The sequence below is a fragment of the Anthonomus grandis genome, chromosome 4 (assembly GCF_022605725.1).
Source record: "Anthonomus grandis grandis chromosome 4, icAntGran1.3, whole genome shotgun sequence".
Classification (NCBI taxonomy): Eukaryota; Metazoa; Arthropoda; class Insecta; order Coleoptera; family Curculionidae; genus Anthonomus; species Anthonomus grandis.
In genome coordinates, this window is record NC_065549.1 from 23,380,738 (window position 1) to 23,407,123 (window position 26,386).

Here is a 26,386-nt window from a genome sequence, read left to right on the forward strand (position 1 = left end):
TTTCGCTGAACGTTTGGATAGGAATTATTGGTGACTACCTAATTGGCCCATTTTTTTTACCGGCAAGATTAACAGGTGAATCCTATACGGATTTCTTGCAACACCATTTACCCACTTTATTAGAAGAAGTACCCTTACAAGTAAGAGTCAACATGTGGTGTATGCACGACGGGGCTCCAGCTCATTTCAGTGTTCTTGCTCATCAGCATCTCGACGTCATCTACCCTAATTGCTGGATTGGACGTGCAGGACCATCAGAAGGTGGGTATTTTGCTCATTTACTTTAAGGTCGAAATTGTTTATTGAATTAATTGGTTTTTATTTCATGTAAAAATTATCCAGGGATGACACATGGATAATTTTTAAAATGAGTTAAAGATACTTTAAATTTTTTTTTCGAAAACAAAGCCAGATATGAAGATAATATAAGATACGAAAAAGTTGTATTTTTAGTTGCTTAAATACAAAAATAAATAAAAAGCTGCAAAACAATTATTGGCCTTGTTTTTTACTCAACAATAAGCATGTGGTGCCCACTGACACTTCAATCTAGTTACAGCTAAATAAGCGTCTTATAACTTCAAATAACTGCACCAAATTTCAACCAAATCGGTTTAAGGATAGTTATAGTATTTTTAAAATACCGTTATTTTTTTGAACCTTCATCGCCTTGAATCTCAAAAACAAAGCAACTCCCGACATACGTTCATAGGAACTTTTTTTCATAAAACGACCTAACGATTCACCCTGTATAGTTTCGTACCGTAGTTAGGAAACACCCTGTATGCAACTCAGTTATGGTACCAACAATTTTTAATAAATTCCGCCAATCAATTAGGAAACAAATATAAGAAAATTTTCTGAATGTTTTAAAAAGAAGTTTTTTAGAAAGAATTTTAATACCTTAATAAGCCTACTGTAAATTTTAATTTATATCAATTTTTTAAGTTATTAAATCAATACAAAAGGATTTAGGATAATATTTATTTTCTATTATTTCTTTTTAGTTTAGGAAACTTAAGTATTATCAGAGTGATCAATTATATCAGAGTATCAATATATTTATTATAAGTTATGCACATAAAGGTGTACTTAAAAAAATTAAATGACCAACATACACAAATGTATGTACAGAGTGCGTCAGCAAGGTGTACGGCTAAAACAGTGCCTAGTCTAAACTATACTGAATGGAAAAACTTATATGAAATGGTTATAAGGATGGCAAAATCTTCACACTAAAAATAATTTTACATATACAGGATATGTCAAAAAGAAGTTACAGGAAAACATGTAGTTTTTTTTTGAGTTATGCTTTTGAGGTTTACACTGATTTTTTAGAAATTCTATCAAAATTGCTTAGAAAAATTTGTTTGTATTGTTGACAGACTTGTATTGTGATCAGTAAAAATACTCATCTAGCAGTTTAATAGTTACATTTATGCAGTATGATTTTAGTAAACTGTTGTTCTGAATAAATATGGGGTATCGAAACTCAACATTTGCTAAAAAAGGAGAATTGTTTAGAGAGATAAAGAAAATAAATATTTTATCTAAATATTCCCAACACCATATATCTCATAAAAACTATTAAGTTTTTGAAACCCCCATAATGTTTTTTAAATGCGTCTCAGAAGCTTTGTTAGCATGCAAGTAAACATTATTTTAAATTCGCAATAACCATGTGTATTTTTATAGGGTGGGGCGAACTGCCAGGTATTACAAAGGAGGTGAAAGCTTGCTTTTATTATTGCCCAATGAGATAAAAATGCTTCACCATTTAGAAGAAAAGAAGATTCCCATCACCAAAATTGAGTAAGTTAGAAATTTTTTTTTCAGAAAATGTGATTAAAAAATGTAATTTTTCCAACCACCTTTTTTATATACAATATGGTTTTCAAATTTTGTTGGAGTTTCGAAAACTATTGATATTGGAAACATTAGGGCGACATTAAAATATACGTCTAAAAATTGATAAAAATAAGTTTTTATTGCATTATGATCAAATATAACGTCCTTACTGTATAATAATGCTGTTGTCATTAAATTATTAAACATTTTCCGAAAGTAATGGGACATAGAACAACAGTAAATTCCTTACGTCAAAAAAATGTGATTGAGGTCAACTTGCCTTATCCTAACTTTTATAGTAACTGAAATAGAAGTGTCAAAGTATTATTTGATTTATCGTTTTTTTCCCATAGGTCCTGAAACAATTAATATACTAACATGAAATTTCAAACATACGAGTCCTTTAAAAAGAAAAATAAAATTTCGTATACAGTTTTAGTCGCTAGGAGCAACCATTTTCAACACAATCGCCATTTTTCAAAAAAAAAATTAAAATAATATTCATTTACTACTTTATTTAAATCGCATCTTTGGCAGTTGACGTTGGAGACAAGTATTTGTATTATTTATGTTAAACTTTATGAATGTCATATAAAACTTTTAAAACGAGTAAAAAAGTTTTTCTTTTAAGTTCAATAATTTTAAGTAATGCCTAGGCATAATTTGTTTACTAATTTGGAGATGTGTGATATGCTTTATTTTTACGCGCAAGTAAATTTTAATGGCCGGCATACAAAACGCAGGTATTAGGAAATATTTCCAGATAGACAACAACCAACCCACAAATTAATCCAAAGAATTTATAGCCGACTAGGAGAAACTGGATCATTTCGGCCAAAAATGTCTGTTTTGGGCCGCCCAAAAAATATTTCCCAAGAACAGAAAGAAGAAATTTTAATCCGCGTAGCAGAAAATCCCGGGTTAAGTACTAGGCGTATAGCGGCAGCTACGGGTGTAGGCAAATCATGTGTTGGTAAAGTATTTCAGAAAGAAGGCCTCTATCCATACCACTTTACACCAGTTCAGTGTTTGATCCCACTAGATTTGCCAGCCAGAATGCAGTTTTGTCATCAGCTTAAAAATATGCAAAACGCAGATCCAATGCTTATTAGCAGAGTGTTATTCACAGACGAGGCTACATTTACTAGACACGGCATATTTAACTTTAGAAATGCTCATATGTGGGATACTGAAAACCCCCATTCAGTTGTCAGTCGTCATTTCCAGCAAGAATTTAAAGTTAACATTTGATGTGGTATTATTGGAAACCATATAATAGGCCTCCATGAACTACCACCTAGTTTGAACGGAGACTCGTACTTAAATTTCTTACGAAATGAACTTGGAAAGATTAGAAGATATAACATTAAATGTTAGGCAGAACATGTATTTTATACGACATGGGGCGTCAGCGCATTTTTCTCGACAGCTACGCAATTACCTTGACGAACAATATCCCGAACGTTGAATTGGCCGTGGAGGACCTTTGCTTTGGCCTGCGCGTAGTCCAGAGTTAAACCCCATGGGCTTCTGTATTTGGAAATATTTGAAATCAATTGTTTACGATAGTCCTATAAATACTCTAAATGAACTAAACGTAAATTCTGTAAATATGATAAAAAATAATGAGGATCTTCTTTTTAAAATACGGCAGTCATTTGTTAAACGTATTTAAAAAAGCATTGAAGTTAATGAAGGGCATTTTGAACAGTTGTAACAATAGCGTTATTTGTATGTTTCTTTGTTTATTATTGTTTTTGCTATGTTTGTTTGAAAATACCAAACATCATTTACTTTGGTTATAATACGAGAATTAACAAAAATCCTAATATATTTTTTTTTTATTTAGTAACTATTCTAATTTTACATAAATATCAATAATCTTAGGTATTAATTTTATTTTATTTAGGATTGTATTGCTAAAAATCTAGTAAATTTAAGTTATTCACATATTATGAAAACCTAAAAATGAGATTATTTCGAAAATGGTTGCTCCTAGCGACTTTAATAAGGTATACATTTTTTATGTAATATTAAAAAAGGAAACTATTTTTCCGAAAATCGATAAGAAATAATAACATTTTTGACAACATATTTGAAAGAACAAGTCAATATTTCCTCCAACGTGATTGTTGCCTGGCAACCGAAAATAACAGTAAGGAAATATTCATTTCTGTACTGTAAGGAAATGTTATTTCCATACAGTAAACTTTAGAACATAAATGCGAACAGGTCTTTTCCTAAACAATTTTATTTTTAAAACTTTCAGCACAAACAAGATTAACATTATATTTTAAAATTATTACTTATTATTTGTTATATTTACTGTTATTTGACAATTAGTACAAGTATTGAAAACTGGAAGAACTTGGGAACTAATAGCATTATTTTGTTGAATATTTTCCAAACTAATAATTTTATTTGTATGACAATAACTAATATTGGGCGTTACTGCAGTATTAGAAATATTAGATTTACTTTCTTGATTTTTTTCTGCTGTGAAAATTTTATTTGCCACTTCTTCCTTATTAGTAAGAGGCTCCTCTATATATCCTTCAGCGACGTTTGTTGATTTACATCCACCCAGTTTCTTTAAACTAGTAATATCTCCACCAGAATCAACGAGCATTGTGGCAGAAGACCGACGAAAACAGTGGCCGGTATATTCTTTCGAGTTTGGCAAATTCAAATAACTGGCCACTATTTTAGGCATGTTTCTAAATTGGTGAATTCCTACTACTTGTCTACAACCTTTTTAATTTTGGTACTTAAAAAAACCGAGTGGTATTCATGTCTCTTGGTCTTAAAGAGACATACTTGCGGTATAGATTTAAGTACATTTCGTTTACTATAAATGATCTTGATGTATTGGTTTTTGAATCCGGTATGGTAACTAAAAGTTTAGATAGTAGGTCTTGTATATCTTGTACACTCATTTTAACCAGCTCGTCCATTCTGCAAGCTCCGGAAATTCCAAATATTACAGCTACCTACAACAATAAATAAGCATGTAAAGAATCCAAATATAATTTGAAGTTTTGTAAGTTACCTTAATCATTAAATATTTCTTAAATATCTGGAGCTTCCTGAATAAATTTGTTTATTTCTTCTTTAATTAAAATCTTGGATTTTTTTGGCTTAAAGGCATGTGCTTGCCGTTTCAGGAATGCCCGAAGTTTTGAATATTTAGATATATCCACATCATGTCTAATTGCAAGGGTTGCCTTCAGCATTGAATAATTGGCCCATAAAGTTGAAGATTTCATCTTGGAACCAAGCTCCAAGAAGTATGCCATTACAACATTTTCCGAGAAAGAAGTTACATTTTTATTCGTACGGTAGTCCATGAAGCGGTTGTATGCATAGTTATACTTATTTCTAGATTTTACTGGTAACAATTCCAATGATGCAGCATTCACTGCCTCCGTGAGTTCTGAGGGGGTTCCAGAAATGGAACAGTCATCATCACTCATCATTTTACACGTTACTTTGGCTTTTTAAAACGTTAAAAAATCAACACTTTGGAAAGACGCCACAAATAAACTTTTCACTCTCAAGTTTGACAATTTAAAATTATGTACTTCGTTTCCGTAGTTACGAAACAATGTTTCATGGCTTCTTTTATTTAAGGGAAAAATAGTAATGTTGATTTGAAATTTTTAACATGATTAGTAATAATTTAGCGTAATTTTAATGATTCCCGATTTTCGGAAAAATAGTATGTAGACCTCGTAGGAAAACTCGAAAAATTCATCTATTATCCCAAAGATGCTGGTCATACACTTTTTTAAAAGGTAAAAAACACGAAATCTACAGCATCACAAATACATTTAATAAAATTACGAAGGTTACATGTTTCGCTCGACTAGAGCATCATCAGACCTAACCGGTAACTAAAATTATGTAACCCGAAAAAAGGAGAATTCAACAAAAACTTACCATAACATACACAAAACACCTGACATAAGTAAACAAAGATTACAATAAAGTGGCACTATATATGTACAAAGAACTCAACTAAACAATCAAATCACTTTATACATTTTAGAAATCTAACCATCATTTATATTATAAGAGTCTAGAACTACTTAAGGTTATTAAAAACTAGGTGGCCATCAAAATCAAACCTTAACACAGGACAGATCTGGGCTTTTAAAAGCTTTACTAATCTCCATTGTCTCCAACAAGTCTAGTTTTTTACTTTTGTTGCATTGATGCAGTATTTTTATATTTTGACTGTCAGGAAAATTATGTTTGGAGTCGAGGAGGTGATTAGCAAAAGCTGATCTGGTCACTGTGATTTCGGTATTTTTAAATTTATTATATTGGGCCTTGTGTTCACTAATCCTAGTAGAAATCTTCCTACCAGACTGGCCGACGTACACTGCAGGGCACTCTTTACACCTAATCTCATTATTGCTTTGTATATTGACTCCATATTGGCAATTTTTACGATCGCCCGGGAATGTTAAGCTTTTCCTACTAGGTATACAATATACTATTGTTATTTTTCATGCAATATACGGACCTGCAGAAAAAAGTTAGGGGATTTAAAAAAGTAAAAACTAACGCAATGAGCGCCGAATGTATACGAAAGATTATTTTTCTTTTTAAAAGACTCGTATGTTCTAAATTTCATTGTTGACCATATCACATTATTTTAACGTAAGGAATCTACTGTTGTTCTATGTCCCATTACTTTCGGGACACCCTCTATAATATGTATATGAGCATTACTATTTTCTTTATTTATGTTTTTTTGTGAACTTAAACCACAAAATTTCTTTGTACTAAAAATTAGCAAATAAAAACTGCGGACAATTATTTAAAACTACTAACTTAGCCATATTATAGAATAATCCAGTTCATTAAGTTTAACTGTAAGTATCTTTTAATTTTAAATATGTTAAGAAGAGAAGCCGATACTTATAGTATAGCTCAATTAACTGAAATCATTTTATGAAATACTATCTGTAGTCTTGAATATTATTTGTTCGTTCTTTTCGTTTGGCAGAAAGTTCAGAAAAGGAACATAATCAAAGAAAATAGTAATGTTTATAAATATTAAGAAAAGCATTTACGATTTTATGAGTGGATTTTTTTGATTGATATGTCTAACACACCTACAATACATCTATTTTTTTACCTTTTAATATTACTGTTTTTATAACTAACAATCAGCAAAATTTGAAAATGATCTTGTACGTCACAAACAAAGGTGTCTAGAAAAAGAGTACAGCTGCTAACAGTATTTTCGATCATAGAAAAGTAAGAATAGCTTCGAAACCCACATTCTGCTAACGTTAAAACGTCCCCTTCCCAAACTTTGAATCTTTAAATATTTAAACAGAATTTCAACTCTTGCATCCCCTTATAATTGCTTGATAATTAAAGATTACCCCTTAAAAAAAAACAATTTATGGCTTTATTTTGAAACCGCTAATTTTAAATACCAAAATCTACCGAAATTAACATATGAACTGTCTTCAAAATGTATTAAAGCTTAGTTTTTTTTCTAAATTGAACAAGGAATTAAAAAATTGAATTTTCTTCATAAATATGGGGCGCCTTCAATGTGTTTAGGCTAATTATTTAGTGGTGTAAACACAACACTGTTGAATTTCTTTAATGATTTTAATTATAATTTTTGATTGCCTTTTTTTGTATCAAAATTAACCGTAAAATTAGTAACCATTTACTTAAGCCATTTTGTAAAATTACATTTAAATTATTTCACAAAATAAACTCAATGTTGATAATAATAGAAAAATCAATTATTTTAGTACAAGCTTTGATTGAATATTTGGGAAGATACACAATCCTGTGTTTTAAAATGTACCCGGTCGACTATCGATTACCGTCCAGTTTCGTTTACCGAGTGGTGCTGCAAACCTAGGAAAGATTCATTTAGGCTGCTGGCTTTTTTGAGCGAGGTTTTCAACGACGCTGGAATCTCCTGTTATAAGCGCGACCGTGTTTGCTATTTTTTTAAGACAAGGCTGTTGCTGCCAATTACGTTTTTATTTTTTTTTTAACCATACAACACAATGGTGTAATTTAGGTGGTCAAATGGTGAATGATGTACTTAAGGGTGGAGGTGGGCTGACATTTCTTACAACTTAAATTTGATAAATAACTAGTTACTGACCAAACCTTTTTTTGAAACAAAAATGAATAAATGTATAAAAAGCTTTGTTTATTTTTTTGAAAATTACCAACAAATATAATGTTTTTTTCATTCTGTGTTGAAGGGTGTCGAGTTTTTTAAATTTAAAGCCTGTTGCACTTAATTTACTAAAAATAAATATACAAAAAACACGTAGGACAAATGTTAAGATATAAGTAGGTTTCACGTAAATAGAACAATTAAAATACTTCATAAGACCTAATATCTATGATAATATAACTTTCTAGTCAACAATTTTTTGTATCAAGTAGCCCATATTGTCATGTGATTAAATATCTCAAAAATTGTGCAGCGTAGTAAGATCTGTAAAGTCAACTTTTTTAGATAAAAGATATTAAAAAATAAATACCTTTAACTAAAATTAAAATAAAATTAAGAATAAGAAAGTTAAAGGGGTTTTGAGTGAGGTTGTTAATAGCACTCGATAAAATATGGAAGATAGGCCACATTTTAAGTTGCGATACAGGTAAATCCTTAATTACTAATTGTTACAACCATATTTAAAACTAGAAAAAGTTAGTCACGAAAAAAAAAACAAACATTTGGCTAAAAGATCCGCATAACGGTATACAGGATGTCCAAAATAAGGATGAGCAGTATGGGGACCTCGGAAACGGTAGAAGATACGAGATTTTATAATTAGAGAGAAGTTGCGCAAAATTTTTCCTGATTAAATGCAATTTAATAACTTAAAAAATGCCAAATACTTCTAAATTTTGGGAAAAATAAATACATTTTTCAAAATCTAATTTATTAGGCGAATACATTATTGTGACTACTTTTTCTCCCATATACGATGAAACCTTTAAATTTAAAATACGACTTTCCATCTTAGAAAGCCATCATCAACTTTGTTTTTCCTTGTCTACGCCATGTTAGCCATTTGCAGTTTTGAATAGCTCTTTTAATTACCTTTTCAATGAGGTATCTTGTAGTTCCAATGAGTATTTGGGATCACTCCTATAAAATTATATACCTACATATGTCTCTTTCGTCACGGAGTTCTTACCAGAATTACGTATTGGATATGCAAGTGTGAAACACTGTTCAAAAGGTAATTAAAAGGGCTATTCAAAATTGCAAAACTCCAATTGGTGATCCCTTTGGGCAGGGTGAGATACACTCCTAAAATCTTAAATAGAACTTGACTCTTGACTCCGCTAAGTGATAAATCATCTTGAAGCTCTTGAAAAATGCTTTCCAATGAAAACAAAGAATGAAAACACATTTGTGGCATTTTTTTTATTATTATTTAATTAAATCTTCAAAATTATTGCTACCGATATGCTGGCATGAATCAATAAGAAAGTAAAATACTTAGCAATACTTAAATGTCATAAGTTATATCCCTATTATATTTCAAATACTGCAAAAACTTGGTGATGACAACCCGGATAGAAGAATCCAGTTTTGTGAAATAATTTATTACGGCAGAACTTCGATTATAAAAATACATAAATATAATATCTAAAAATATTTGCTTATTCTCATCTACGCACTGACTATTCCGGGCTAGCAACAACGGCTCTTGCCGGTCTTTTGATAGATCCTTGTCGAGATTAGGCGCCATCTTTTTATAATTCTGGGTCGCATCTAGGTGCTTGGACTTTTGACTTGCTCGGAGAATAGGAACCGACTGGTCGGGATAGGTTTGGTCGCATGTATTTATGAGGTCTGGATGTGATGTTATTGGACGCGAGCCTGTGAAGCAGACCACGCCCCCTCAGATTGCGGAACTTTGGTTAGCGAGATAAGGTCGGGCGGAGGTGTGAACGTAACCGGTCCTTTACGGTACTTTTTGGTGTGGTTTTAGGATTTTGTCGGTTGGATTGGGTTTTATATGCGGTTTGTTTTTAAGTGATTAGTAAGGATAGGAATGGGATTTAAGCACGTTGGGAAGGAAGCGAACGTACACCGCGAGAGACTAGATCTCGACTCCCAGCAATAGCTTGATAGCCGGGTTTGAATTTAATTTTTCTAATTTTGCCATTAGGTTGTCTATTTTCTTTTCTAAGATCCCGTCGGGCAAACTTAGAAGGTTCAGGAGATTTGTGTTTTTGATCGAGAGCTCGGGACGTTTCATGTGCGATGAAGAGTTGCCCTCCTTTGGCTCCGCCCTCCTGTTTTCAGAGTCCACGTCGGTCTTCCTCAAGGTCTCAGCGAAGCTTTTTTTTTGTTATTTACATTTTTAATGTTTGGGTTTTTTGGGCAGCGCCAATAGCTCGCCGGGTGGTCACCGCCACAATTGCAACACTCAGCCGGGGTTGCTCTGTTTTTAACACATTCTGAGTAGAAGTGTTCGCCCTTGCATTTGTGGCAACGCGGCTTCGCGTTGCAATTGCTTAGGACATGACCATATTCCTGGCAGCGATGACACTGCCCAATTTGCTTCCTGTTTTCTATTGTCTGAGTCCTTAAGCGCTCGACGCGGACCCTGATGTTTAGAATGCTATCAATCTGAAACACACTCTCCTGTTCTTCGGGACGAGGAATCTGATGAGGTCCGTGGGTCTCCGTCGGCCTGGGCCGGTTTTAAACCAACCCAGTTCCTCCGGGTCGAATCCCATTGCCCTCAAGCAGACCTCTTCTAACTTGAAGTTTTGGTCAAGTCCTCTCAGTATTACGTTCAGCTTCCTGTCCTCCTCAAGGAAGAAGGAATGGAATTCCATTCCCTCCTCGTTGAGTAGTCCCGTTAGTGCACGGTGATCGTTTGAGGTTTTGGGGAAGATCGCTAATCCCAGTCTATCTTTTTGAACTTTTACAATGTTTATTTTGTTTTCGCAGAATAGCTTGTATTTTGCGGCCCAGTTCTTTGTGTCCCTTAAGACCACTTTCGGGATTTTGTTAATATTTTTGACGGGATCAGTGCTTCTCCCCTTGCCCGCTAAGGAGAGGTTATTCAAGGGCATGTAGAGCGGGTTTTTTGTTAATTTAGGAGTAGGATTTACGGTTTTGGTGAGATCTGAGACTGACGATGTTGAGGGGACTGGCTCCCTGTTTGTGGTTATCTCAGGGTAAACCGGTTCCGAGGCCGGCACGTCTCCGTCTTGTGAAGTCGGAGACAGGCCCGCTTCCTCCCTGGTTCGTTTATTTTTAAGTTGTTTCTTTTGATTTTTATCACTAACCAGATCCCCCAGTTCTGTCAGTTTCTCATTCATTGTGGAATTTTTGATGGTAAGGGTTTCATTATGGTTCAGCATCTCCCCGAGTTTGCGTTTCAGGTCCGTGATCTGCCCATTGAGAGAATGATTCTCTGAGATTAACTTATTCATCTTCTGTTCGAATAGTTGCATTTTCTCGATAATCTGAGAGTTTTTAAGCCTAATCTCATGCAACTCGTTATTACTCCTCTCAATTTGCAAATCTCGTTCCCGAACTGCCTCCTCGAGTTTTCGTACTTCTTCCTCGCTTTTCCCAATCTCCGCACTCTGGGGTGGCGCCTTGCCAACTCCCAGGTCGGGGTTTGGTGTGGTTTTTAATGTTTTGGATAGTCTAGGATCACGGGATTTATATTGAGGTTTTAGGAACTTAGAGGAGTCGTCCGAAGTCTTACCCCTCTCTCTCTCCTGTTTGCTTTTTATCCTCTTATAGTCTTCGCTTTTAGTTGATCTGTCCGTAGAATAACCATCAGACATGTCAATTGATTTCTTTTCCTCTTTTTTTCGGCGTTGGTTGTGCCCCCCACTGACGATGGGGGGCGAGTCGACGTTTTTCTCCGCCGTTCTTGCTTTTTGGTCTTCTCTGGTTATTGTTGAGTGAGTTTGGTGTTCCACGCTGTGTATTTCAAGATGTACTTAACTGACTGACGTGCTCAATGAATTAATAATGAATAAATGAATGAGAATATTTGCTTATTCAGTGAGGAGTGGAACTTCTACTTAAATGGGCATGTTAATAAGCAAAACTGTCGTTACTGACGAGAATCCACACGTATTTACAGTACGGGCATATCCAGTACACCCAGAACATTAATGTTTGGGCTGGTATATTGGGCGATGGTATTGTAACTCCAGCATAGAATAGTTTAAAAATTACTCATTACTCATTTTTATTTCACAAATTTTGTATAAAAAGTTATTTCTCTAATTATAGTTAGCCTACGACAAATAATAACTGTTAGAAACTTACTTATTCTTAATACTAAACAACAAATCTAAATAGTACAGAGAAACATTTATTAATATACGTCAAGAATTTGAAGGAAGGCTTTATTATTGTCTTCAAAATAACGGAAATCATTTTCAACATTTACTTAAATAAGAATAATAATTTCAAAATAGTATTTTTATTTATTGTTTTTCTTAATAAGAAAACAATAAAGTAGAAAACAATTTTCTGTAATGTAGTTTTCAATGGTATCATTAGAAAGCTTTTTTCAAGAGCTTCAAGATAATGTATCACTTGATCCCCCTTTCTATTTTGGGGGTGTATTTCTAATGGGCGCTACATTGGAGTTTTGCAATTTTGAATAGCCCTTTTAATTACTTTTCAATAGTGTATCACACTTGCATTTCCAAAACGTAATTTTTCGTTCCTAATATATGGCTATTTCATGTTTTTCAATTTTTACCCTGTTTAAGTGTGATTATAATGTGTGTTTCGACAAAGCTTTTAATATAACATTACGAAAAAAAATGATTTTGAAAAATTTCGCGTAATTTGGGAAATATTATGTTTATTTTTTAATTTCAGAATTGCATTTATTCAAGTAGTAAATTGCACATTTTTTCTCTGATTTTACTGACCCCATATGCTCTACCGTTTCCGAGACCCCATGTACCTGATCCTTATTTTGGATACCCTGTATTGTTAACTTTTTCGAATTTTGGGACCCTGTTTAGTCCCTTCTCATGCATCTTATTTATTAGCCCTTTTATTTATTGTTGAGATTTTAACTTTTGACCTTGCCAGTAGAACGATAGCTTGTTATATGTTGTGACGAAAACCCTCATTGTATATCCCTGATGATGGACATCTTATATGTCCGAAACGTAGAATAGATGATTTTTCAAAAAAATTTAGTGAAGGATGACAGAAACAATTTTAGTTACCCTTTGATCTAGATAATTTATTAATATTATTTATAATAATTTATTAATACTTTCCTATATCAGCTTTTTAATTTTAAATAAAAAAATTGTCAAATAATTCTACTATATTGTATATTAGTAGCCACTGAAATAATTGAAAATATCAACAAAACAATTTCACCAACAAAATATATTACAAGAAAAAAGTAGTAATAAAGTCAATGAAAAAAGAAAAATTTAAACACAACACAAATATTGGAGCAGTCAGTGCCAAAAACGATAAATTATATTGTACGCCTATGATCAAAACCAGATTCAAATATGAATCACACACCTGTTGTGAAATTCTCAAAATAGATGGAACAAAAAAAGCAAGACGCCATTATTCAATATTTCATTGCTGACCAATTAGAAAAAAGCATTCCACCCACCTTGACCCCGAAATTGCATCGTTTAGACTGTTGTTGCCGCTTATTAGTCATTTGTCTGCTGTACTACTGCACTAATTCAAGTAACTGACCATATTTTGTATCCTCTGGATAATTCCTAGCCAGCGTGTTGTTTCTTTTAGATTTTTCTTTTAGATTAAATTTAAGGCTTTTGATTTGGTAAATCACAAAATTCTTTTAGCATTACTACGTTATTTAGGCTTTTGCGAGTCGGCCGTTTCTTTAATATGTTCTTATCTATCTGACCGGAAACAAAGGGTAACATTATGGCAAAATTTCGAAAGCCCTGGATGTGATTATTGGCGTTCCCCAAGGTAGTATTCTTGGCCCATTGCTTTATACGCCTTATACATCACAAATTACAAAAATAATAAAATATTGTAAACACCATAACTACGCTGATGACACTGAAATTTATTTTTCGTTTAAACACACTGTTGCTCAAGCCAATCAAAAAATTAATACTAATCTTAGCAACTTACTGATGGAAATTCAAAAGCTACATTTAAAGATTAACTTTGCTAAATCAACAGCTATTCTTTTCTGTAGCGATAGCCATAGAGCTGCCCTTTGCGATACCATCTATGGGCTCTGTAATTATTATGACTCATATAGAATACAAAAACTCCAAAATTCTTGCCTTAGGCTTATATTTGGCATAACAAGAAGAGAGCATATATCTCATAACCTGAAGGACGCAGCATGGCTAAATATGTAAAATCGACGATTGCTGCATTCTGTTTTTTTTTATAAAGTGTTTTAATGGGAAACTCCACCATATCTAGTTAGAAAGGTGACCTATTTTCCTTTATAAATATTTTCGTATATAATAGTACACCTTGTAAATAAATTTAAAATATTAGACTTTTCGATGTCCAAGAACGCATTTAAAGCAAAATTTAAGCGGCATTTGTTCAACTCATAAATTTTCTCTTTCTAAACTAATTAAAAATAACTATGAATATTAATGTACAAATTAATATTTTATAATAAAATTAAAAAAAAAATAATATTATATACAAAAATGGAGTTTAAAATTAATATTATAGTTTAACCTTCCCCCTCACCTCTTTCTATCCCATTCCTTTTTTAGGTATATGTTCCAGTTTATTTTTTTTGCATAAAATTTTTAATTCTAATACCTCAACAGAATTTGTGGGAACTTCTTGAAAGTCACCCCTGAAAGTCTGAATATAATGGCCTTTTGGTCACTCACTTCTATTATTACTATATATGTAAAAAATTATATTGTTAAGGGTAACGTTCTTATTTTTCCTATTTACATTGAAATAAAATAGTGTTATTCACTGTCTGTGTACCTCTGTTTGTACTTTTTTTTTTGCTTTTTGAGTGACTAATGAACGTCTTTTTTATATTATTAGTATTATTATTATTATTATTTAAATAATTTTAAACAATTAATTTAACAAATAGACTATTAATAGTATAAAACTATGAAACTAACAATAATATCTAGATATTTTTAGCGAAATTAGTCTTATTCAAAAGAAATTTTAAGACATACAAACTTTCATATGTATATAATAGATAACGAAATACATAAACGAAAAATTGAAAAAAATAAGCTTGTATTAATATGTAGATTAAATAGAATTTAATATTTATAACCACATATTTTGTGAACATTCTATAATAAGTGAACCTCTCTATTTAATGAACAAAAATATAGGAATTATATATAAAAAATACCACACTTCCGTATCACATTTCTTCCTAGTACTTTTGTTTTGTTTGCTCTTATGTAAATATAATTTCTTCGTATCAAAATTTTAAAAAAGTATTTTTGATACTTTTTAAAAAGTATTTTTAATTACTGTTGATACTTTAGCGGTGTGTTCCCTATTAAAAAATATTCACAGGTTTGAATCCACTCAAGAAGTATTCGATTTAGACCCTGGGGTTTAAAGAAACTTACATTTATCGTTGTTTCTTTTTATTATGACGTCCTCTACAACACTTATTTTGATTTGTTGCCAGCATAACTCGGTATAGTATGCTAGAGAAGCAGCTTCTACGCTACTAAAGATAATAAATTATAATGTTTACAACCCAAAATGTCCACAAAAATTTAAATAACATAAATTTAAATATTAAATTAAAGCGCCCGAGTTTTCAGGGTGAATTATGCAAAGCGAATAAACAGGCAGATAGTTACGGTTAATTGAATATTTGATCAATGTATTCAATCAACGCAGTAGCTGTTGGCACACGGCTTTGGCAAAACTCCCGGGTTTATCGATAGCGACATTTTCGTCTATAAGGTTACGCTTATCCCCAAGTATTCAATCAGCGGTACAAGGCTTCAATGAATTATCTATGGAAAATTAAGTTAGATGTTAATTTATTTCAGTATTAATCCTGCACAGCTTCAGAATCCAATCCGAAAAATTGAAGCTTTTTTGGCCAGAGATCCTACATTAAAAGATACAGCCCAGAGGGCAGTAGGTCACTATGCGAAGGCAATTCATTTAATGAAACAGAAAGACGTATTCGATGTTCGAGCTTTAGACTTGGAGGCATTCTCTAAAAGTATTGGATTAGCGGTTCCACCTCGGATTAGATTCTTAGATAGAATGAATAGAAAAACAATTGGTTTACAAAATAGAAAAGAAGAAGTTCGCGCAGAGTTAGATTCTGTTAAAAATGAAAATGATAATATGAACTCGTTAAATACAAAACAGTACTTTAACGATTCTGCTGAAGAAAGTGGCGAGGATGTTGTTAAACCAGAAAATATAATGGCCTTAAAAGTAAATAAGGCAAATATAAATGAAGATAGTGACAGTGATTATGCAGTGGAAATCAGAAGTAAAACAAAAGTAGACTCGGGTAATAAAGTAAAAGTTAATGAGGATACACAGAAAAAGAAAAAAACACAAGAACACTCTAAAACGTCAAATTTCGCAATGGACAATAGTGACGACGGTGAAGAGGAGGAGGATGATGTTTTGCAAATCAAACGTCGAGATCATGATATTGAAATTCCTAAGAATGTAGGAATTTTGGATTTATCAATTGGTATGTATTTATTGCACATTTATTTTTCTATACAATCTTCGATGTTAAAATAAACTACCCATACATTATGAAGTGGCTAAATTTTAGATATATAGAATTTCTTCCAAAAAGCTTTGTGGAATCTTTAAAAATGTAAACTGTTTGTAACCAAAAGTACTTACACTAAAATGGCCGTACTTATAGAATTTTAATGTATTTGAATTGAATTGAATGTATTGATTTGAAAAAGTCTGAAAAAAATTGAAAGACTTTTTATATATTTTTATTTTTTGTATATTTATTTTAGTATATTTGAATAGAAATTTCTATGTACGTTGTTTATATAATCTCAATTTCAGATAAAGTTTTTTGAAAATATCTAAAATAATACCAAAATTATTAATATTAAGTCTAATACTTAATACTAACTAAACGGAATGTTTAGATGTTTACATAAAATCTATTTATTTAAAATGCTTATAAAAGTAATTTTTTTAAATTGAACTAATAATGTTTTTATTATAATTTACATTAAATATGAATAGATAATCTGAAGTTGAAGCATGCTTCCCACCTTAACTACACACATCAAAATGGTCTAGGGGACAAAGGTATTAAAATGAAAATTTGAAAATTATTGAAATTAAATACATCTGAATTTATTTTGGAAAAACTGCTGATTATTAATTTATTAAGAATGCAAACAAAGTAGTGTATCGGGGGATAATAATGTATTACAAATTAGACAAGTAAAATATTGAAAATTAGAAAAAACAACATTAAAAGAAAGCCAATACAAGAGAAAAAATCTCATTAATGGGTGCATGGCCACCCTGGTTGTTAACAACGAGTAACACTATTCTTTGAGTTAAAATACGCCTTTTCAACATGCCCTAAACGTGCTTGATAGAATTTAAGTCGGGAGATTGAGTAGGCCATGACAATATCTGAATATTGTGCTGCTCCAAAAAGTTTTTAGCAGTTCTTGCAACAACTGGACGTGCATTGGCATGCATAATTACAGAGTTTTCACGTAGTTCTGTAGCGCGTGGATGAAAAATGGGTTTCACAATTTCATCTCGATATTACATTAAACTTCCGCCTTGGTACCTGTCAACTTCTTGAATGGTTGGCAAGCAAGACCCGTTCCAAGTGTTCGCTTAATTCTCAGCCTTCTTGAATATGGAAGTAAACCAAACCTTGATTTATGGGTAAAAAGAATGTGTGCGCATTCACGCTCTTGTCAATTCTCATGTTTTTCGGTCCATCCCAATCTCTTTGTGCGTTTTCCACGAGAAGTACTGGAACTCTAACGGGTCTCGGTTAATCTCGGGTAAGGTAAGGATCTTCATGTAACCTATTCCTTATTGTTTGAGCAATGACACTTATACCATAAACATCTTAAAGCTCACTTCTCGGTTGACAGTAATATTCGATTTTCGTCTGAAGGTGTATAAACCTATCATGTAAGAGTGCTGTTGCTCTCGGTGGATCAGAATGTTTTGCTCACACATCACGAGTCTTTTCAAATCTCTGCAACAACTTTTTGCGACGTGTCGGGTATTCATATTAGCAGCTCGTAACTGTCCTTTCCATATTGACTATGTTGCACAATTAAAACAAATTCTCACTGGCAGCAAAAATTGTACTGGATAAATTTTTCAGTTTACCAAATACCTCTTAAAGAGTTTAAACTATTTATTTAATACAAACAGCTTTTTTTTTCTTGTTGCCTTGACCATCTTAATGAGTGTATTTGACAAATTTAACTTTATACAAAATTTCGTTTTACCTATATAGGGTGTTACTTAAATTTATATACACGTTATAATGCTTACAACTACAAAACAACAATCTGGCAAATAACAAGGTTAACTTAACTTAATTCAACAATGTTTCCCAAGAGAAATTTCACCACAAAAGTAAATCAGGCCGTTTTTGTTTATAAATGATAAATGATCAATGATACAAAAAGTTAATTAAAGTCTAAAAAGTTTGTTTCTCTACCATAGTAATCTGTGATAAAATTTAGACCAATATTTCTGCGAAAATTGTGCTAGAAACTGATAGTAAAACACATTTTTGACACCCAAAATATTTGTACCTTTTTTACCACTAATTAAAATCCTGTATAGTTATACAATTATGCTAACTAGATACCAGGTAGTAGCAATAAATATATATACCGGGTAACCCAAGAAGACCATTCATCAGCCATATCTCAGGAATCGTTCGTCGTATGACTTAGGGGTAAAAAACATGATGAAGTAAATTTGTTATAAAGAATCGCTGAAAAATATTTTCAAGTACTAAAAATGACCACCAGAGGGCGTAACTGCCATCTTAGATTTTAAAATTGTAGTTTCTTTAAATGTCGAATAATAAACTAAAAAGTTTTTTTTTAATTTTTAAAGAAAACCACTTTCTCTATCATCCTCGTAAAAAAATTAGTTGTTTCAAAAACAAAGGTGATCGGGTGCGTTTAATTGTTTCTGCAATAACCTGCCTTAACTAACGGCTTGACCGATTTTGAACAAATTTAGTATCGTTGAAAAGAGCGTACTACAATGAATTTAGTTTAATCCTTTTCCGCCAGGAGGCTAGTTTTGACACCATGACTCAAAATCCTAAAAAAATAAAATGGAATGGTATGACTCAATCAAAAAAACCGAATGAAAACCGTTTTTCAAAATCTCGTTCTTAGCCTCAAATGCTCAATCATTAAAAAATTTATATTTTCAGAACATTCATGTTACTCCAAAGGGACTAAACGTATCCTGAACTTATTAGGTCACTTTAATATTTTATGTATAATTATATTAAAGTTAGTTTACTGAATTGCTGAACCGTTTTTTAATAAAAAGTTTTTAATATTTAAAACCCATGGATAGAAAAAGAAATTGTTGCAAAGACTATATCTTTATTTCTTTTTTAGAGATAAAAATCAAGACAGGTTAAATCAGGAGACAATTAGGTTAAATTAGGAATCAAGTTTTAATATGTGCATAATTATAAACAGAATTATTGTAAAAGGAAACAACTAAAAATTCTTGTGCTAAATACTTGTCTTGGAGGCCAAGAGAAGAAGCTTACTCTTCCGATCCAACGGTCAGGCAATATGGCATCGAAATACTGGCGAACAGCAAGGGCATCATGGGCGGGGCGGAAGAACCATCGTGCTGGAAAAACATATTATGGCGGAAGGTCAGCGGAATATGTCCCATTAAAATTGCAAAAAAATGTTTTAAGAAATTTAATCGAAGTATATACGGCCATTTAATCGACCGTTCAAAATAAATAGACCAACAATTCGCCCTCCACATCAAAAATTTACACTATTTCTCCCTTTATGCTGGACTTCCCTAATCCAGCGCGGATTATTTCGAGTAAATACCAAAAGGTACATACTATGTAAGTCTAATTGTCGATCGCTATCGAGGGTGGCCTCGTCAGTCCAAAACACATTTGGAATAAATTGAGGATTTTCTGTTACCATGTTTATTAGCCAGTGGCAAAAATCTATCCTTCAGTCGAACTCTGGAAGAGTAAGGGCTTGTAAGTTTATAAGGTAGGATTACAAATATAGACTTTACAAAGGTTGTTAATATTAAAAGGATTCTTGAATTAAAATTTGATCAGTTATGCCTTGAACAACAACATTTTCAGAAAAACGTTCTTTAAAGTTTTCTGCAATGGGATCTTTAAAAACAGAAATTCCTGCTCCTGTGTCCATGAGTAACTTGTACTTTTTTGCATCGTGAATACAGTACAGGTTTTTGGAGCTAACTATGTGTAAATTGCTTAAAGAATGCTTTGTTTGGGATTGTGTTCCGACAAAGGGTTGTTGATTTGTAGGGTTTGAATTTGCGCTGTAATCTGAGCGAAATTTTGTTTCATTTGGAGTTGATTGGGTGGATGGTTTTGGTTTGCCACCAATAGAAAATTTTAGTTTTGTTTAATCATAAAATTATCAGTGTACTGATTTTCAATTAGTTAAAGAGTCTGCTCAATTGGATAATCACTGGGTTGAAAAATCGTCATAAGTTTGATCTGGGAAACTACTGTAACTATTATCAGAATAATAGTCGTAAGTTTCGAAACTATTGTAAGGATAATTTGTTTCGTCGTAGTAATTATTTTCATAAAATAAGTTGTCTTCAAAATTCATCAGATGAGTTCTTTGCGATTGATGATTTGGGTTTCCGTTGAATTACGGAAGGACGAAACTGATTTTGTTGATTGGACCCAAAATTGCCGGGTCTTGACTAAGGGTTTGATGAATTTTGTAGGTTACTGTATGGATTGGATTGTTTTGGATAAAATGGTCTTTGAAAACCTTGACTAACTGTCAACTTATAGCTTGGTCTTTGAAACTATGAATATGGTAGGGGTGTAGAAAAAAATAGCAACAAATGTAAAAAAAAACATGAACTCAGTAGTAAGTATTACTAGTCAGTACTAACCAGATTTTCTGAGGTTATGTTTCTAATAAATGTTAGTAGTTATTAAGTTAGGTTGTCACTTGTAGGAACTGATTTGATTTGAACTAGGTATTTAAAGTAAATTGAAGATACAAATTAAGCATTTTTATCTAATTTTGATGTTTAAGTTGTATTTTGATTGAATTTGAATATAGTTAAGTTTTTAGACTTTGTTGCTAAATTTTTAAAGGTTCGGTAAATTTACTGTGCGATCCTTGCCGCGAGTCTTCAAAGATCCAATAACCTCATTTGCCCAATATTTGAGGTTAGAAATGAGATTTTAAAAAACGGTTTTTACTGTTTTTTTGGATGTTATTTGGCTACTTTTTCATAAAGAAAAAAGTTATATCATTCCCTTTAATTTTTTTGTTTTTTTTTTACGATTTTGGACCGTGGTGTCAAAACTAGGCTCCTGTCGGAGAAGACCTCAACTAAATTAACTGTATTTTGGGTGATTCTTATTGCCAAGGGAATCCTTTTTTCAACAATACCAAATTTGTTAAAATCGGTCCAACCATTTTTGTTTCTGAAATAACTGATTTTTTTTACATAAATGATAGATAAACTGGTTCTCTTTAAAAATGTGAAAAAAACATGTTTAGTTTATTATGCGACTTTTAAAGAAAATGCAATTTTAAAATTTAAGATGGCTGTTACCTCTAATGGTCATTTTTAAAACTTGAAAATATTCTTCAGCGATTCTTTATGATCGATTTACCCAATTTTTATAGCCCTAAGTCGTACGACGCACGGTTCCTGAGATATGGCCAAGAACAGTCTTATTAGGTCACCCGCTACATATACAGTGCTTTCATTTCACCACTTCAACCACTCTTAACAAAAACAGGTCAATTTAGATATCAAGGGGGATGTTTAATGTTTAATGTTATATTTGCCAAGTTCTGCCAATCACCTCCTCACTTTCAGCTAACCTCACTTTGATATGTCAAATGGGAACCCCATCTTGTGACGCATCATTAAAATGTCTCTTCAACAGTGCCAAAAAATCAAAACGGTTGACGTATCAGCGAATAGTAAGCTAAAGTGTCTGGTAATAATAAATATTTTATCGACGTCCTACTTTCGTAGGTCAAATACCTATCCTATAGTGTGATAACTTATTTTAAAGGTCATTTAATCTACCACCCAATGGTGTATAAAAAATGTGAGTTTATAGACTTATAAACAGGAAGGGTGTAAAAAGGAATTTAAAAAAATAAATAATTTAATCAGTTCACAGAATTTATTTTATTAGGTCCTTAAAATGTGATCCGTTATTTGCGAGAAAACAATAATGTTTGTTTTTAAATTCCTCACGAACATTGGTAAGTGTTTGTCCGCTAATATCTATACATTCGCTAGTAATTCGATCCTTTAAATCATTAATATTTTCAGACGGGGTTTTATAAACTTTGCTTTTTAAATACCCTCAAAGAAAAAAAATCTAGTGATGTTAAGTCAGGCGACCGTGCCATTCAATTGCATTACGCCTGTCAATCGACATCCCTGGAAGCTGTTCATTAAGCCACTCTCAAACTGTCAAACCGTAGTGCGGGGAATCTTCTTGGAAATACTCATTATTTTCGTGGTATTCCCATTCAACACCATTTTCATCCACTTGGACTGGATGATATATATTTATAGATACATATTTTCGAGGTCTAATTAAATTTGTCCAGTGAAATTTTCATAAAAAAAAATGGCCTGATGAGTTCGTTGCCATAAATTCCTGCTCATACATTAATTTAACAAATATTCACACATATTCACATATGATTTTGTTGAAAAAGGTCCGTATTTTCATTATCTCAGTATCTGCAGTTGCCGGTTAATAATAATCAACTGGTTTTTAAATATATTAAAGAGTTATACTAGTTACTGCAGTGTTATTTTTGTACCTATTAGGTATTGAAAAAAATACTAGTAAAATATTAAACTGCAAACAATTTTGGAAAGAATTTCAAAATAGTATTAGTTATTTTCTTATTAGTATTAGTTTTATTCAAATAATAGATGCATATTTCAAAAAAAAATTAACTCAATGAACTGTTTATTACCATACATTTTCACTGGTAAATCGCTTCAACTTACATCAATTTTTTTGGCGAAGTAAAATTGTTTGCCATTTAAAATAATGTGTGACACTATGAGGTAACGATTTGACCTACCAAAGTTTAAGTTCATACATGTCTTTTGCTACCATACATTTTTGCTTACTATTCGCTTATACGTCAACCGATTGTGTTTTTTTTTTAGTTTGGTTAGATTGGAGATTATATTATGCCCTTTAAAATTATGTATCACACTTAGGTTAACCATTTGAAATACAAAAGTTTGAGGTCGATAAAATATCCATTATTCCCCACATTTTTGGTCACTATTCGATGGTATGTCCACCGATTTATTTATTTTTGGCACTGTTGAATAGACATTTTAATGCTACTTACAATGATGTGCCACATGATGGGGTTCCCACTTAGCATATCAAAATGAGGTTAGTTGGAGGTGAGAAGGTGATTGAAAGAACTTTGTCAAATATAAAATCAAACGGAAAATGGAAATGGAAAGATCTATATATCTATATATACAGATATATATAATATATATATATATATATATATATATATATATATATATATATATATATATATATATATATATATATATATATATATATATATATACCTCATTTGTAGTTGGACACAACTTATTTGCTTTAACCAACAATCTTGATTAAGAAGCAGAAAAATTCAGTAACTAAAGAATATCAATAATTTCGTGTTTATTTTGGTACATTTTGAATAAATGCAGGAACTAAAAGTTCTTTGAAAAAAATAAAAATTAATATATGTTGAGGAAATATATTTTTTGTGTGGATGACTTCGTTGTAGCTTTCAGCCATTTTTTGGATACGCTAGTGTGTCTGAAAACCATAACCTTATACAATCATAAATTATTTTAAACAATTGTTATGAATTTTCCTTAAACTAAACATTTAAGGCAGGGACACTCGTTTCAAGCCCCTAGTTTTAGAAACATACACAATGAAGCAAGGACACTTAAGGAATTGTATAGAGATGCCCAACCTATTAGTACAGACCGATTCTTTCCCATACTTTCATAGATCTTATTATATTAAATCCACTTTCCGATTCTAAAATACAGTACAATACAATATTTCAAGGAATTTGGTTTGCCTTTGACGGTTATATATTCATATGTAAGCAATTTCCGTGTTATTCTCATTGCATGCAAATAAGTGATTAATACCGTCTAATTCTGAATTATTACAGTTACGGAAAGTTGTACTTTCTTTTAGGGCTATTTTATGTAGTATTTTATTTAATTTGGCCTGATTCTCATAGAGGTTGCGAATTTGTTTCTCTGAAAACATGTATATGTAGAATTTATAGATCTTTTTTTTCCATGGCGAGATTGTACAATCAAACTAGCTGAACTGTAGAACTAGTTGTTAGCTTCTAAACCTTTTTGGTACTTGCATTCTTTTTATACTCAATGTACTATTAATTTATTCCATAGTTGTGAATTATCCTGCTATAGCTAAAAAAGACCTAATTGCTTTATTAGATAATTTATTTAAAACTCTAGAAGGACCAACTAAATTTATACAAAAAAAAATGTGTTCTTTAGCCGTAGATCTATTAATATATTCAATTTTTTCAATAGTTTACATTTATTTGAATGATATTCTAAAAGCATGGTTGTATTTAGAATTAACAGCACTTTTTAATAAACTTACATATTAGAGCTGCAACATTGACTTTGTAGGAGAGATGAGAAAATTATCATACCCTCTGCTAAAGATTAGTTTTTGATTAACGACTAACCTGCTCACTTATTCAGTGGCAAATTGTACTAAATAAAAAATATATTTGTTTTAAGGTCGAAGCAAAAACAAAAAGGCAATAACAAAAGCCGCCGTAGTAAAGAAAATGTTAAAGAAAAACATCGTGGCGAATAAGAAAATTATTTTTGACGATGAAGGCGGCGCTGATATTGTTCATGGAAGCAAAGAAAAGCGATCCGAATTAGCCAGAGAATATGAAAACGAAGACGTCGCCGGAATAGGTAGAAATAATCGTCTTAAAAAATAAGCAAGAAGTTCAATTAATTTTTCTTTCAGACATTGAAAAGGCAAAATTGGTTTTGAGAGAAGAGGACAAATTCGATAAACAAGTATTTAAGGCGAAAGTTAAAGCGAAACACAAGGAAGAAAAACGAAAACTTAAGGAATTGAAGAAGAAAGAAAGGGAGCAAGATGAACAGGATGATTTTGGCGAAAGTGAAGATGAAGGTAATACAATAAAAACTAGTTTTATTAACCCGGGGTCCCTTCAAATATAATCTAAAATTATAAACCTTAAAAAAGCATTTTTCGATAATCTACTTTGGTATTTCTTTTAGTAAATTAATATTAAAACATGTGTTTATAGGTCCAGATTTGTCCTGGCTTCCAGACCCAGACAAAATTTATGGTGCCAAAACTGGTGAAGATGTTGAGATGGAAATTAGTGATGGAGATGCGCTTGTCGAGGATAAGGAGGCTAAAAATATCAAAAGGTAGTTTGAAATATATTGTTCAATTTAGAGAGTTTTAATTTTGGGTTACTATAGAGCTAAAAAGAGGAAATCCAAAGGGCCAGATAACCTAGAAACCGTTCTAAAAAGAAAGAAGAAGCAGAGAACTGAACAGTTGTGCAACGACCTTAACGTAAACGAAACTGAAGAGTTGGCTATGATGTTACTTAAAGGAAAGAAATAAATTAATTAACTATGGTTGTTTGAATTCAATATACGTTTTTTGTTTACGGAAAAATTAGTTTTACTTTGATACAGATGTTAAAATATGATTATGAAAATGTAAATACGTTAATTATTCCTAGTTTTATAGTAATTTATTCGTATTCTCAAGTTGATTCGTAGGGTTTATTTAGGGTTCTACTTACGTTTGGTTTAATATTTTCATCATAGTCTACTTTTTAAGTAGTTCATCTTGTTTCAGGGGCCCAATTTAGGTTATAATATTTTATATCCTTGTATTTTAAGTTTTCCTACAATTTGTATACTTGCTTGCTTTCACTGACAGTATTTTCCTAAAATTATTGGTCTTTTTTCAGCAAAAACAATGAAGAAAATTCCAAATATTTTGAACCTGTTCCATCGGGCTTTAAAAAGAACGCGCTTCTTAACATTTTATTCAGTTTTAATTGTTAATTCAATTTTTACCTTGGAAACAAGTTTTTATCTTGGAAAGAAACGATAGTCAAGGCGAGTTAGGTTAGTGTTTTTGACGTTGCCAATAAAAGTGCGTTCCCGAATTTCATTACGATTGGTATCAGAAGTGGGATATTT

The 26,386-nt window shown here is 31.8% G+C and overlaps 1 protein-coding gene across 2 annotated transcripts in view; it reads left to right on the forward strand.

Moving 5' to 3' along the window:
* Positions 1–25,850, forward strand: part of LOC126735357 (probable ATP-dependent RNA helicase DDX10) — a 49,885-nt gene extending 24,035 nt beyond the window's left edge. For both annotated transcript variants that reach the window (XM_050439321.1, XM_050439320.1), the window contains 6 exons: positions 1,696–1,812; positions 15,886–16,553; positions 24,917–25,102; positions 25,158–25,328; positions 25,468–25,594; positions 25,649–25,850. In XM_050439321.1, coding sequence (XP_050295278.1) covers positions 1,696–1,812; positions 15,886–16,553; positions 24,917–25,102; positions 25,158–25,328; positions 25,468–25,594; positions 25,649–25,796 — 1,417 coding nt within the window. In that variant the 3' untranslated portion in view covers positions 25,797–25,850. The remainder of the gene's footprint in view (positions 1–1,695; positions 1,813–15,885; positions 16,554–24,916; positions 25,103–25,157; positions 25,329–25,467; positions 25,595–25,648) is intronic.
* The last annotated feature ends 536 nt before the right edge of the window (positions 25,851–26,386 follow it).